The sequence below is a fragment of the Varanus komodoensis genome, unplaced genomic scaffold, assembly GCF_004798865.1.
Source record: "Varanus komodoensis strain SLA01 unplaced genomic scaffold, ASM479886v1 scaffold83, whole genome shotgun sequence".
In the NCBI taxonomy this organism is placed as follows: Eukaryota; Metazoa; Chordata; class Lepidosauria; order Squamata; family Varanidae; genus Varanus; species Varanus komodoensis.
In genome coordinates, this window is record NW_025336520.1 from 1,197,009 (window position 1) to 1,210,903 (window position 13,895).

At 53.4% G+C, this 13,895-nt stretch overlaps 1 protein-coding gene across 6 annotated transcripts in view; it reads left to right on the forward strand.

The window, feature by feature from the left end:
* Window positions 1-13,895, forward strand: part of ZBTB16 (zinc finger and BTB domain containing 16) — a 151,942-nt gene that overhangs the window by 66,572 nt on the left and 71,475 nt on the right. For all 6 annotated transcript variants that reach the window (XM_044456380.1, XM_044456379.1, XM_044456381.1 and 3 more), the window contains one exon: window positions 5,903-6,000. In XM_044456380.1, the coding sequence (XP_044312315.1) occupies window positions 5,903-6,000 (98 nt within the window). The remainder of the gene's footprint in view (window positions 1-5,902; window positions 6,001-13,895) is intronic.

A 13,895-nucleotide genomic window follows, 5' to 3' on the forward strand; every position in this document is an offset into this window, starting at 1 on the left:
CCCTCTCGCTTAATTCAAGTCTTGCGGGCTTAATTCTCGGACGGGAATATTTCTTAAAGGATGCCGTGAGATTTGCCATGTATGATGTCAGTCAAATGTTGAATATTAACGTACAGTTCATCTTTCTGTGCTCTGCCTTTTGGAGAATATAATTGAGAATCAATATCCTCGTACTTTGAACGTATTTTGTTTTTCCCTTCTTAAAAGCACAACTTTAGAGCAAACGGCCAGCTTGTCTATTGATCTTTCTCTTTCAGATCTTAACAGCACGAGTGGCTATAATACCTTGCTTACATCTGCAAAGGGCTTTTTTTTCTTTGCAACATTGCCTTAATCCAGTGAGCATAAATAGAACATTTCAATCATATTTTGCTACCAGGAGCCCAGGAGATAAAGTGCTTTCAGGGTTTGCTGAAAGAGACTGTATGAGATTGGACACGATAACATCATCCTATAAGCAGGTGCCAAATGGAAAACTTTTGTTCCTGCTGAAATTTGTTGATAGAGATATTTCAAATAAATTACTTGCCGAAAGCTGGAGCGTTGTTATTTAAAAAAAAAACAATGGGCTGGTTATGTAACCGATGGAAATGTTGTGGCCTGCAGTTTGATCGCCATGTGGGTGTAGCAAGGTTAATGTGTTCCTTAGTCATTGCTGACACCGTGTTCAAAAGCTTCATGGGGGCGGGGAGGAAGGAGGGGAGGGGGCCGTGTGTGTGGCGGGGGCAGAGACATGATGGGGGGAAGAGGGGTCTTCAAATACTTCATTGGGGTGGGGGCGAGCGTCCAGCACTGGCGTGTGCCTCTGAGGGCCAGAAGGGGTGGTGAGTCCTGCAGCCTCTGGAGGCAGGTGGTCCTCTGGCCTTCTCCTGGGCGACGTCCTCCAGCGTCTCTCTGAGCCCAGCAAAACCCGCAGCTATGGGGCCGTGCACGGGGATGGGGTCAGGATGGAAAGGAAGGAGGGACTGGCTCTTAGCACTCTTGCATTTTGCAGTGGCAGGGGAAGCTCTTTCTCTGATTGTTCTCTCCTCCTCCTCCTCCTCCTCCTCCTCCACCACCACCACCACCATCTCATCCTTATCGTCACCAGTGGCACCAGTGCTCTTCCCAGTGGACCGTGTGCTCCTGAGGTTGCTGGTTCTTCTGGAACTGAGCAGTGTCCTTCACTAAGGCAGGCAACAGGGGGTCACCGTTCCCCCACCCCCCAGAAACCCCCTTGCCCTCCAAAGGACAAGCGCCTCCTCACAGGAAGGGCTTCTGCGCTCAGCCGGGAGACGGTGGCGTAGAGCTGCCCCAGTGGAAAGGCCCAGGTGGGCAGGAATGTGCAGCATCTGTGGGGGGGGGGAGGTTTGCCCCTTGCCTGCACCTGCAAAAGGGAACAGGTGATTTGCGTGGAAGGAGAGGAGGAGGGAGTCACTTAGGCTCAGCTCTGCGGGCCCTCGAGCATCGCACGCTTGCAGGGCCCATTTCAAAGCCTAAACTGGCCTCCCCCAGCCAGGCTCCTCTGGATGTGCTGGACAGCAATGCCCATCATCCCCAGTCAGCATGGCCCTTGCACTAGCCCTTCGTCCTTCAAACGGGTGCATTCTACTTCTACAGTGAAACCGTGAACTCACCAGCACCTTGTGCAAAAGGCTGATAAAGCCATGCAAGCAAACTATGTATTATTCACCTTGCATTCCGCCATACTAGTCCGAAGACTCTCTAAGTGGAAAGTTAGCCTTCCTCCTCCTCCTCCTCCTCCTCCTCCTCCTCCTCCTCCTCCTCCTCCTCTTGCTGTGAGCTGCAAGGCAAATGGAATCATCAGTACTGATCCTGAGTGCCGTCCGCAGCTTCCTTGGCCTCCTTCTGTTTCACTTGCGCCGCACTGAACAGAGACTGCAGGAGAAAGGGGTGGGAGAGGGGCTCCGTGCCAGCGGCGGCGTGGGAAGTGGTGGGCTGCACGGGGAGGGCCTTGCACGAGAAAAGCAAGGAAGGGGCAGGAGCACCTTGGGAGGAGGGGCTAGAAGGAGGTGGCGGCGGATATGGGGACACGTGCCCACACCGTCTTGTCATTGATGAGAGAAGCCGGTTGGGCGCTGGCCCCTGATCCAGCTGAACCTCGCGGAGGCTCCTCCGTTGCCGTTTCTGTATTAACGAAAGACTCTTGCCGCCAACATCTCAGCTCAGATTAGATATTCATACTGTGCCCTCTTTCCTGTCGGCATAATTACAAGGCTCTTCAGGTTGTCTGGCTTTCCAGTCGTGTTGCTGATTCGTTTTGCTTTGAGCTGGGAATTCGGCAGAAGTTGCAAAGACATACCATACTTCTTTCTGGTTGGGGTGCTGGGCGAGGGATGAAGCCTCTGTGAATTCTTTACAGTAGATTGACCTGGGATCTCCCTGGGTTTTGGAAGGGTGTGTGTCAGGATGGGTGGAATTGAGAGACACAAATGGAAAGATGCTCAGTGGCCGAATTTCACACTGTGCAGGATTTGGCCTAGCCCAGGTTCCCCTAACCGGGTCTCCTCCCAGTGGTTTGGACCAACGGTCAGGAACACTTGTAGCTGACCATCGCAATGTACCTTCTGGTTGAATGGGTGCACTTAAAGGATGCATACATTCAAACATGTCAGCAACTGGTGCATATCTGTGAAGAAATATGCAGATTTTTATGTCAAGTGGGGGGGGGGTTGCATGCTGATCAAATGAGCTGTGAGATGGAATTTGGAGAATTTTGGCACGCCCTTGCTTTGCACGTGACAAATTCAACGATGGTCATTCAGGTTGCTTGGAGCTGTCCCCTTTTGCTATTTGCTGAAAATGGTCCCCCACCCCAAAGCTTGGGGAAACCCAAAAGTGGGTGAAAGGAGACCCACATTGAGGTTAAATAGTGAACATCCTGTGGATTTTCTGCCGCGGAAACTGCCTGAGGTTGCCTCCTTGCATGTCCTTCCCTGCCTCTGCACCACAATCCTTCCTATTCCTGAGGCCTCCGTCGCAACCACGGGCCGCCACCGGAAGAGATGTGACTTCCAAGCTCCGAGCCTGGGTGGTTGTTGGAGAGGCCGTTCCCTTCCCAGTGGAGTCGACCTTGCCTGTGTCATCTTGGTCTCTTCGTAGAAACTAGAGAGAACTTTGCTGGCTCCTGTTTCCTAAACATTTGTGTCAGTTTTGGAGCCCAGGCCATGTCTAAAAATGATAAATGGCCCATCATGTGATGTTATGAAGTAATCCAAAAAGGGAACGCTTGTCTTCTCGCCTGCTTATTGTTGTTCATCATTTTAGTTTGCTGAATGATTGTGACTTGCGTGCTCACAAAGACGAGGCTTTCCTTTTTGTTGCGATCCTCCTCTTGGGAGGCTCCATGGAGGATGCAGAGCTCATGGTTACTGCCCTGAGGTCCGTTGGAGCTTTCTTAGCTGCCGCTTCTAGGCTTGGCATCCTTAAAAATAAACATTTTAAGTGCAAGTATGATGTTCTTTTTTGGCATGGATGAAATCTGTCTTTCTTCGGAAAACAAAGATGAACTTTATTCTCAGCTGGTGAAATTAGGCAGCTGTCCTGCTGGTTTCATTTGGGGGTCGCGGTCCAGCTTTTTGGGGGGAGGGGGCGATCCAGGAACAGGGTTCCCATCCTTTCCTTAAATTGTGCTTTCAAGGGAGAAAACGGGGCTAAGTGCCCCAGCATCAGCATTACTCATGAGGGGACCCTTCTCAGCATCCACCATCACTTCCTCTCCACCAGGCCATGCCTTGAGAGCCGCCTGCTCCCTGGCTGTGCCTGTTTCTTGGATGCCACCTCCCCAACTCCGACGGGATTTTGAGAACTTTAGATCAGCTATCAGGTGTGTTCCACAAAGCTAACCCTGCCCCATCTCCCATGTGGGGAGGCAGCTTGATTCATTTTGCTCCAAAACCTGCCTGAACATTTCTGAAGCATTTCAGTTAAGAGGACCTAAAATTCACCTTGAAATTGTTGCTGTAAGATAAATTCTGAAGAAACTCTAGATGTTCAATTGCTAAACTTGATCAAAGCTTACACCAATATAAGTGTAAGGAGGGATGGGGAGAATCCAGTTGTCTCCGTCCATCTGTCTGTCTGTCCTTAATCCTCTGGAAAGGTGATGGCTATAAAAATAAGGTCTTGGGAAAGGCAGCGGATCCGGGATCCAAATTCCGTGGTGTTTGGCCCAACATGGAAGCCGGAGTGTACTGTTCATGGGGCATTTGCCACGCTGGGCACAATCCAGCCCAGGGCACACGCTCAGAGGGAGGCGGGGTGGGGTTTGCTTCAGATTTTGATAAAAGTTCCCCGACCTTTGCAAATCTCTCCATGTTTGAGAGAAAAACATGGGAGAAATCTGACATGCCGGTTTTGTCCATCCATACCCAGGACCTGGCGTGCTTTGCTCTTAAGCGGGTTCAGCCAGGTCAGGGCTGAAACCGGGCAGGCACCCCCTGTTTTCTGGCAAGTGCCTCATCTTGGGCAGCATGGCTGCCTCCACGCTGGGAACAGTGGAGCCCGCTGAATCCGGCCAGTGCAGGCAGGCGTGAGGTTTGCGCCTGCTGGCTTCCGTGCCCCTGCAGCCGCTTGCAGGCCTCTGCAACCGAGAAAAGGGATTGGGGGGGGGCGGGGGGCAGATTCTGGGGCTGCATCAAATGGCGCGCTTGAGTGCGCGCATGTCATCCGAATGCGGGTTTGCTCAGCGCCTGGTCCTTCTGGGCCGGCCTGCCTCTTTCCTTCTGTCCCCTCGGCAGTTTCTCTTTCCGCGTGTTCGGCTCTGCTCCATCCCATCTCCCATCCGCTCAGGGCAGGATGGGACCCCCAAAGTCCATCTAGTAGCGCTTATGCGGGGCGGGGGGCACGCCCTGCTAAACGGCGCTCGCCCGCCCGTTGCCCCCTGGGGCAAGATGTTCCTCAGACACCCCCCGGTGGGGGCTCCACAGCCACCCAGTACTGCCAGTGTGCGTGTGCGTGAGTGGAGTCAATGTCAGGAAGCAGAGCGACAGAGCGGGGTGTCCCCCCCCCCCGCACTTTGGCGGACGCCTGCTGCCCAGCGGCACGTGCCGTCGGGCCTGCCAGGTATCGCCGGGACCTGACGGACTGCGCTAGAACTCCCCAACCCGCTCCCGCGTGAGCCAGGCCGGCTGCCCCCCTGCCCAGAAATCCCTCGGGTGGATGCTCTTAATCACTTGGCTTGGGAAGTGTCTCGATTCACAGCCCAGGGTTAGTGCTGGAGACGGAAGCCGGGAAATAAATCTCCCGAGGTGTGGATGCAGTTCCTTCCCGTCTTTGCTTCCCCCTTCCAATCATCCAGTTTGCCCCCCTTGTGCTCCGGTGTGGTCATATCTTTTCACCAGTCATTTCCACGGCACTTTATCAAGATCAGAAGCACTTTTTGATCAGGTCTGCTTGCCAGCAGTCCTGGAATGCAGACAGGGAAACACATTTAAAATGCTAGCATCTCCCAGCCAAATCTACATGTTTCTGGGGAAGCTCCCATTTTACAGGTGAAGGACTGAGGCTGGGCTGGGCGAGACTACCAGAGAATGAGCACATGGCTGATCAGGCACTGGCAAACAAGCAGAAGGCGGTCCAGAAGCCATGCCACCTGTGGGCATCTTCTGTGTCCGTACGCCTGTGGAGGGCAGGACTCCCCATGCCCAGTTTCCCCCGGCAGCCTCCACTGCAGAGCCCTGGGTAATGCCTGGGCGAAGCAAAGCGGCAGTTCAGGCGCCCGCCGCTTAGCGGGGATTCCTTCGGCGAAGGGGAGCCATGGGGAGATCTGTGGGACAGGCCCGTGGCTGAGTGTGGCTCTTAGAATGAGTTCTGCCCCGCCTCACCTTGATCACCGGCTGTGCAAGCACGAGGCCTCACTCCTCTCTCCCTCCTCTCTCTCTTTGTCATTTGTTCTGCCCAGGAAAATGCACAGCGGGATGAAGACGTATGGATGTGAGCTGTGCGGGAAGAGATTCCTCGACAGCCTGCGCCTTCGCATGCACTTACTGGCTCATTCAGGTGAGTTCTGAAGCTGGAAGGTGACGTGGGCTTTGCTTGGCCAGGAATTGGGATCCGAGGAAACCGGGATTTTTAAGGGCTTGAATTCTCCAGCATCCGCAGCAGACACCGAGATGCACAACAGAGCTGACATCAGGAGGGTGCCTCTGTTTTGGGAGTCCTCCTTCATTGGTGGGGGGGGGGTGGAATTGGCTTCCTGGTGTCTGGGGGGCATTAACCCTTTCTGCCGAGCTGTACCCCTGCCCGGCCTTCTGCTGGCAGAGATGGGAAGCTTCCTGCCCAGTATGAGTGGCAGTGAATCCCTACAAAAGGATTCTCGGGGGACCCCAGCTTGCAGAAGTCGAGGGGTCACCTCCCCCTTGTCAATGGGAAAAAAGAAGCCCAGCATATCAGTTCAGTACTGAATGCCACATCCCTTTTGGCTCTTGTGTGCGCTGACAAAATCAGTTTATATTATCGGAACCGACGATGCCGTGCAATTCGCCTTCCTAATCCCCCTCAAGTACAATTCAAGGTGAGTGGGGGTTTCTGCAGGTGCGGTGTTGAAATCCGTCCCTCTGTGCTTCCAAAATTGTCTTCTCCCACCAAAGAGGCTTGTCAAGGCGTTGTAGGGTTAGTTTTGAAGGTCTTTGAGTTGTGGTTTTGAGCTGCGCTTACCCTCATCCGGTGCCTGAGGGACAATCTTCTTCTTTCTGCCTGCTGCCCCCAATGGATTGCTCTGCAGCCCCTCGGTCACCTGCACTTCCTGATCTGAAAAAGCCCCAAAGGACAGGGTGCCACCGGGAAGCCACGGAGTCCGCAGCCTGGGCAGGGAAAGACCGGAAATGTGTGCTCCCCCTGCGTGCACAAGCCCCCCCTGCCCCCCGCAGGAACTGCACAGAATTCTTCTTTTCCTCTCCTTCCCACCACTGCCAGAAAGACTTGTTTTCAATCCGATTGTATGAGAATTGCTCAGAAAAAATACAGCAGCTATTCTGGGCACAGAAATTTTCTGTCTTTCAGAAAAGGGAGCTCATGAGCCCAACTAGAGCTTGGTGAGGTCTCCAAATCCCACCTCGCAGCGCCTTTCGATTTGTGTGCACATCGGGCGGCAAGCAACACTTCTTCCTTTTTGCACAAACATTCATTCCTGGGCCTATTTTCCCAAATGTACACAATTGCACACAATTTTGAAACAGCTGTACTTTTCTCCCCTTGATGAAGGCAAGCTTGCGTGCTTTCTAAAAGATGTTCCATTTGCATTTGCACACAAAAAAGAAAGCCTCTCTTGGGCATGCGAGCTGGAAAGGGCGCCGAGCCACACAGCACACACGGAGCAAGGTTTTGCAGGGAGAGTGGCTGTTTGCTCTCCACCGGCTCTTTCTGGCAGCTGCTCATTGCCTGGTTTTTCTGTCCTTCGCTCTGAAATGCTCCTGCCCATGATGAGGTTGCTTGTGAAGTGACAGCTTGCATTCCCTGCCACCACCCAGGGCAAGGACCCCTGTTTTGTAAGGGACCGTCCTCATCTTGGATTCAGACAGCCTTCCTTATTTTGCACAGACTATTTGTTATCCACAGTTTGGTGCATGGGCTGTGTCAGTTGAAGAACGAGGGACTGAAGACAGGGGAGACGGTGCAGATGCCCAGCCTCTGGGTACCACTTTTGTGAGTACATCCTCCGGGATGCCATGAGCTTGGTCAGCGAGGTCTTAGTCCATGTTGCAGATGAATACAGGGGCTGAGAGAGATGAATGACACCCTGTGAGCTCGCAGCCTACTCGGGATGTGAGCCAGTGACTTTCTGGTAGGGCAAAATACAGGTGGTTGCAAACCAACCCTGCTTCACAGTCCCAACCCTAAGCTGTAAACTGGAACACCGCTGTCCTTTAATTTTTACATTTCTTCACATTCCAAAATTGAGCAATTCTCTAATAATGAAAAGCATTGGAATGTGTACTATAAAACATGAAGGAAAATGTGCATGAATGTTCCATGTGCATGAATATTTGAAATGGGATAGAATAAATGTGTGCTTGGAAAATAGCGGGTTTCATGGAAAGCGCGGCAGGTCCGTCCATCCTTCGTGGTCCATCGCTTCATGAAGGCTGCCTCAGTTGGCCAGTTGGAGACCTGGGCGGGGGGCAAGGAGCAAGGGCAGGGGGCTGCAGCGCGCCACAGAACGGCCGGGCAATGCACCAGCCTTCCTTCTGGGAATTCTTTGTGGTGGACTTTCAGGCTCTCCTTCAGGCTCCCTGAATTGCATGTAATACACTTCCGATGCTTGAGCTACAGTCCAGGGCGTGCCCTTCAAACGATCATCCGGGAGCCATTTTCTAGCTAGTGAACGGCTTGGGTGAAGCTTTTATACATGTCCAGAAGTCCCCAGAGCCGCATCATCCCATTCCTGTGCCCGGCACCTGAACAGAACGGATGCTGCGCATGGCCTTGACCGGCGGCCGTTGAATCTCACCTGCCGTCGTGCCATTTGGTCCTGTCCCACCAGCATCTGGTGGAGACCGACAGGGCTCCTTCCACCCTCCTGGCCTTCGCCACCAACAAATGTTTCTCTTTGCAGATGTGTTGCAAATGCTGCATTCCCCACATTTGAACGTCCGCTAAAACGCCATTAGTATAACGGTTGCAGAATTAGGCATTCGGTTCATTTAATGAATCTTGCTATTGGGTTCAAATTATACAGGGTCTTCAATTAAATGTACAGAGAGGGGTAGAATGCTAAGAGAGTGAGCAGGCGCAGCACTCTGTGCGCCAATTGAGTCCCCGAGTTCCCTGCATGGGCAGCGCCAAGCGCGGTGACAGGATATATTAATATCAAATCCAGGGCTCCGAGCGCTGCTCATTACATGGCCAAAACTAGGGATGGACGAATGAGTGATGTCTGAGATTGCGAGGCGCCTCTGCACCTCGGCCTCTCGCTCATCTGCCTACCGGATTCCTGTTTGCCTTTGTGACCACTGCCCATTTTGCACGATTGGGAGAACTGTGCGAAACAAACAGCAGTTGCACACGGATGTTGAGCAATGCCCCCAGATTTAAATGAGCATTCCCAGAGCCTCTGGGTTCAGGCTGTGGGTAAATTTGAGCAAATTGGGAATTTTGTGCAACTCAGTTGGGGGAAAGTTGCACAAAATCAAATGTGAACAAATTCGGCAATTTGCGAACATTTCCAGCAGACGTGGGTTTGGGGTTGCAAAGGGGGCAGCCTTGGGGGTTTCATGAGCACAAATGAAATTCTGATTCATAGCGCTGTCCATAGTCCCCTGCAGGCTTGGGGTTAAATTAAGGCTTGCGCAAGAGATCCATGGGGGGAAATCCATGGGCAGCCCAGAAAGTGGGGGTGCAGGAGATCCAGGACCTGCAGGGATGCAGCACCTTCTGCTACCGGCTGCCCGAGTTTGTTCCTGCTGGAATTTGGGGCAAGCATCCCAGCAGTGGGGCAGGGCAACAGGGAGAGGTTCTCTCAGCAACAGCCTGCTCTCCCCTGTTGCGCTTCAGAGTTCTGTGGGGCGAGCAGTCCAGGCGCCTTCGCTGTGCACAGAACCTGCTCACAGTGGAGAGGGAAGCTCCCCGGATGGGCTTGTTGCGCTGGGATGACAGTCGGCACACCTCAGGGGCGGTGCCGAGCTGGTTTGGACTGACGTAAGGAGAGGAGCACAGTTTTTGGTAGCCTCCTTATTTCCACCCGAGAGAAGCATTCACTGCAGACCAATTGGCTATCCTGCAGATACGGGGGACTACAACTCCCATCTGCCCCAACCAAGATTGCTGTTTGGCATGGCTGGCACCTACCAGGTTGTGAGAAGCCCCTGGATGTGTTAATTCGTGCTCTGCAGTGTTGGACAGGAGGACAGCAGAAGGAGGCTTTTGGGCTGAATCTGGGAGGTAGTGGGTAGTGAAAGAGGGTGCCAGGCCAAAACCTGTTCATTTACCCAGTGTTTTAATCGTTAGATAATATATTTTTTAATTATTGCATTTTAACTCAAGATCTGGCTCTCTGGGGTCTTTTCATTGCCTCGGTGTTTCAAGTTTTGCAAACTGTCTGTCTGGAGATTTCCTGGAAATAAAGACTGGCTTGGAAAACCTTAAATAAACGAGTGGATGCGCAGAGCAGGCTGTGCTTGATACCGGCCTCTGGGAGCAAGAGGGTGAGCGGTGCAGGATCGCGCCGCTGCTCCGAGGCCAGGGCCGCCGAGCCGGGGGCGGGCAGCCCCTCCCCGCGCTCCGCCTCGCCCGAGGCCGGGTGGCCGGAGCGGCACGGCCGTCCTCGGGGCTCTCGCTGCGCTGCCCCTCGCCGGAGCACGCGGAGTGCCTCTGTTTGTTGTTCTGCGCTTGGCCTCGTGCCAGGCGCTGGCTGGCTCCCTGCCTGCTTTGCGGGTACAGTATGTACAGTCTGTGCCGAGCCAAGTTTGTCATCATGAAAGATTAATTTTTTTTCTTCCTGCCTGCCCGGGTGGGAGGGAGGGGGCCGCTCCGATGCTCAAAAACAGCCGCGTGAAATTCCAGCACTCCGGTTTGTGCAAGCGCCGGCTCCCATCGGGCATTTTTCTCTCGGCCTTCTCTGCTCCCGCGGCTTCTCCCTCCCTTCCCACATGCAGCCCCAGCCCACGGCACGTCGGCCAAGTGAGGCCCCCGTTGACACGGAGAGCCCTGCCTTTGGGCTCGGGAGGAGACGCCCGCACCTCATTTCAGTGGAAATCGGTGGGCCGGCTGCCCCCTCCCCGTGCGTGCCCCCTTCCCCCACACCGCCTCTGTCGCTGCCTTCCGAGCACCCAACCTCGCTGCGGCTGCATTGTGAAATCAGTTTCGGAGAGACATCAACTCATCGAGTCTTTACAGGAATTAGTTGATAAAGGTAACTCTAAAAAAAGCGAAACAAGCTGCAAACATGCACATTTGTGGCAGGTGTGGCCCCTGGCGTGTCCTGTGAGGACCCAGGTTTGCCATCTGACCGGACGTGCGGGTGGCACGTTCACGTGGCACAGGAGCCGAATTGATGCCTGTCTTTGCACAAGTCCGGCTGAGAGCTAAGCTCCGTGTCCAGGACCCCTGTGAGCCCGTGTCCAGCCGAGAACATGAACCGACTGCCACGGAGACCGCTCGGGTGCGCCTGGCAATCCGAGGGTCGTCCAGACGCAGCCTGACGAAGTGTCCTCTGGGGCAGCTTAGGGGTGGGTTGGCCCCCTTCCGGCTCCTGATTTTCATTCTTCTGAGCTGGAAGAGTTCCTGCTGCTCTATGTTGAGCTCAGCAGTGGAGCACTTTTTAGGAAAGACATGTTCATATTCACATCACAGAAGCTGCAAATTTTGCGGTGGAGGGGAGTGGGGAGCGGGGCGATGCCGTATTGCTCTTCCGGCCAGCGTCCCGTCCTTGCGCTTCCTCGCCCCATCTGACTCCGGAGATCTGATGTGGACCCAACCCCATATGCACCTCTGAACTCCAAGCCTTTCATGGGATGGCAGGAAAAACTCTGCCCAGGGCTGGCATCCAGACCGGCAGGCCAAGCGCCTGCTGAGGTCCCATGCGCCACTGGGAAGAGCCCCTGAGGTGCTGCTCCTCTTCCCCACGGCACTCTGCCTGCTTTCCTGTCATGCTCTCTGCTAGGGCTTGCCTGCAGCTTCCCCACCAAACCTTGGGCTCGCACAGATGGGCCCCAGCAGCCCCGGTGCACCTGAGCAAAGGAGCAGGTCCTTTTGGAGCACTGAGGAACAGCTGCACGGGGTCCTCCGGTCCGTACGGTGGGTGTCTCTGGACTGCAGCCGAGCCCTGCATGAGGCGGTTGGCCGGGGGCTTTGGCTGTGGCCTGCTCCTCTTCAGCCCGCAATCGGCACCTGAGGCTGGGCGAGGGTTGGGGCTGCTGGAAGGTGGCAGCTTCCTCCCTTCCCATCCGCCCCACCACTGAACTCACATCCTTGGCCCCACGACTTGTGCAAGAATTCTTTAGCTGGCGCTTCCAGAGGCACCTCAGAGCTGCACTGTGCGGCTCCTTGATGTTATTCGAAGTTTCCCCAGAGCAGCTGGGATATTCATGAATATTCCTCAGTACAGCTCGGCCATCATTCACACGATCCTTCCCTCCTCTTCCTCTTCTTCTCCCAAAGACTGCACTCAGTTTGTTTAAAGTTGAGCTGACCAAACCTTTGTCCCCCTCTAAAACCTGTTATTTTTCCTCTAAGTGATTGGTTATTCCACTTAGAGGAAAAATACATCAATATGTAAAGGATGAGGAGGAGGAGGAGGAAGTGTTTGCATTGTTTAGGGGGTGTTTCCCCCCTAGTCTCATCCTTTTCTCCCCTTCCCTCTTCGCTGCCGCGAATTTTGGCTGCCATCCCGAATTTATTCCCAGAGTGATGTCATCAGCTTGCCGGCAGGTCTGGATGTTCTGCCAGCATTCCAGAGAGTTTATGATCACAGGCAGATGTGAATCCAAGAACACACTGTACCCAGAGCAGAAATTAATGCAGGCTTGAGCGCCGTCCAAGCCTCAGACACGGGAGAGAAGAGGGAGAAAAAAGAAAACACAAACTGTTTAATGCTGTTTATAAATTATACACTTGCTGATGAAAAATACATTTCTTTCTCCCCCTCCCCGCCCCGCTTCTTCCTTCCTTCCTTCCTTTCTTTTTTTTGTTTTTTTTCCAGCCTCGAGAGTTTAAGCTGACTAGAATAATATGGTTTTGCTCTTAGCTCCTGTTCTGGCAAGAATCCCAACTCCTGCTGCTGTTGCACAACCAGCCGGTTTCTCTTCCCCTTTCCTCCCTTCCCTTTCCCGGCCCCCAGCCTTTTACCTGGAGAAATACACTTTCTTTCTCAGTATTCCTGCACCTTAGCCACTGCTTTATTTTTGTTTGGAATGTGCCCATCTTTTTTAACTCCTCATGGGGGCCTGTGCTTCAAATGAGATGCAAAGACCTATCAGTCGTAAGATGCTGCTTGTCTCGTGTCTGTGGCTAGGTACACGGGAGCAGCATCTTCCACCTAATTCTTGTTTTTTAAGCTTCCAGTCCTCCGCATAGAGGGGAAGGTTCTGTGAGTTCAAGCAAGATCAAAGTACTAGAAAACACCCCCCCCCCCGCCATCCTCCTGGAGGCAGCAGGACGAGAATCCAAAGATGGTTGCGACAATGCGCTGCTTTATCTCGAACCCGTCTCCTCTTCTGCTCCCGTGTGCTCTTTTAATGTATGCGAGCCAAAAACGCACTCCCCCCCCCCAACATTTGCATGGCTTTTGTAGTCTCCCCTCTCAGAAAACAAAACAAAAACCAGCCCAAGAAAACCTGCTAATGTTTATCATTTGCCCAACAGGCTGCTTCCTGTCGCGCATCTCAGCTTTAAAGGCCCCTCGTTGCTAAGTAGCAGCCTTCTCCTGTACTGTAATGGGCTGATTGTGTATTCTGTTCAGCACTGTATCTTATTTTTGTATGCAAGGCAAAGTGTTTTGATGGAGGACGATTGCAGAAGTGTCTGGAGGCTGTTTTGGAGTTTTATAGGCCGTACAGTACACTCTGTGCCTCCTGAAATGGAACACGGGCTGCTGAATTTTGGATGGGGCTTGTCATTTTTTCCCCCTCTGAGCTCAGCCTGTCAGATGGAACATTACCATAAGGGGGGGAGCAGCAATTATATAAGAACTCTGCTCCCCCCTTGGGAATGTGTTTTCTTTCTTTTCTTCTCTTTTTTTGGTGGTGGTGGCGGCAGGGAGCTGCGAAACCGGAATGATCCATGGACCCAAAATAGTTTTTTCCTTCCCTTCCTCACTTTCCACCGTTAGGCAACCGGAGATCTGCGAAACATGCTCGTTGCAATCCCGGTACAGCGCGGCTGGAGTCTTTGCCATTACCCAGTGTTGTGCCAGCGTCTTACTCCAGATGCTGATACGCTGCTTTGTCACGTGTGTTCCC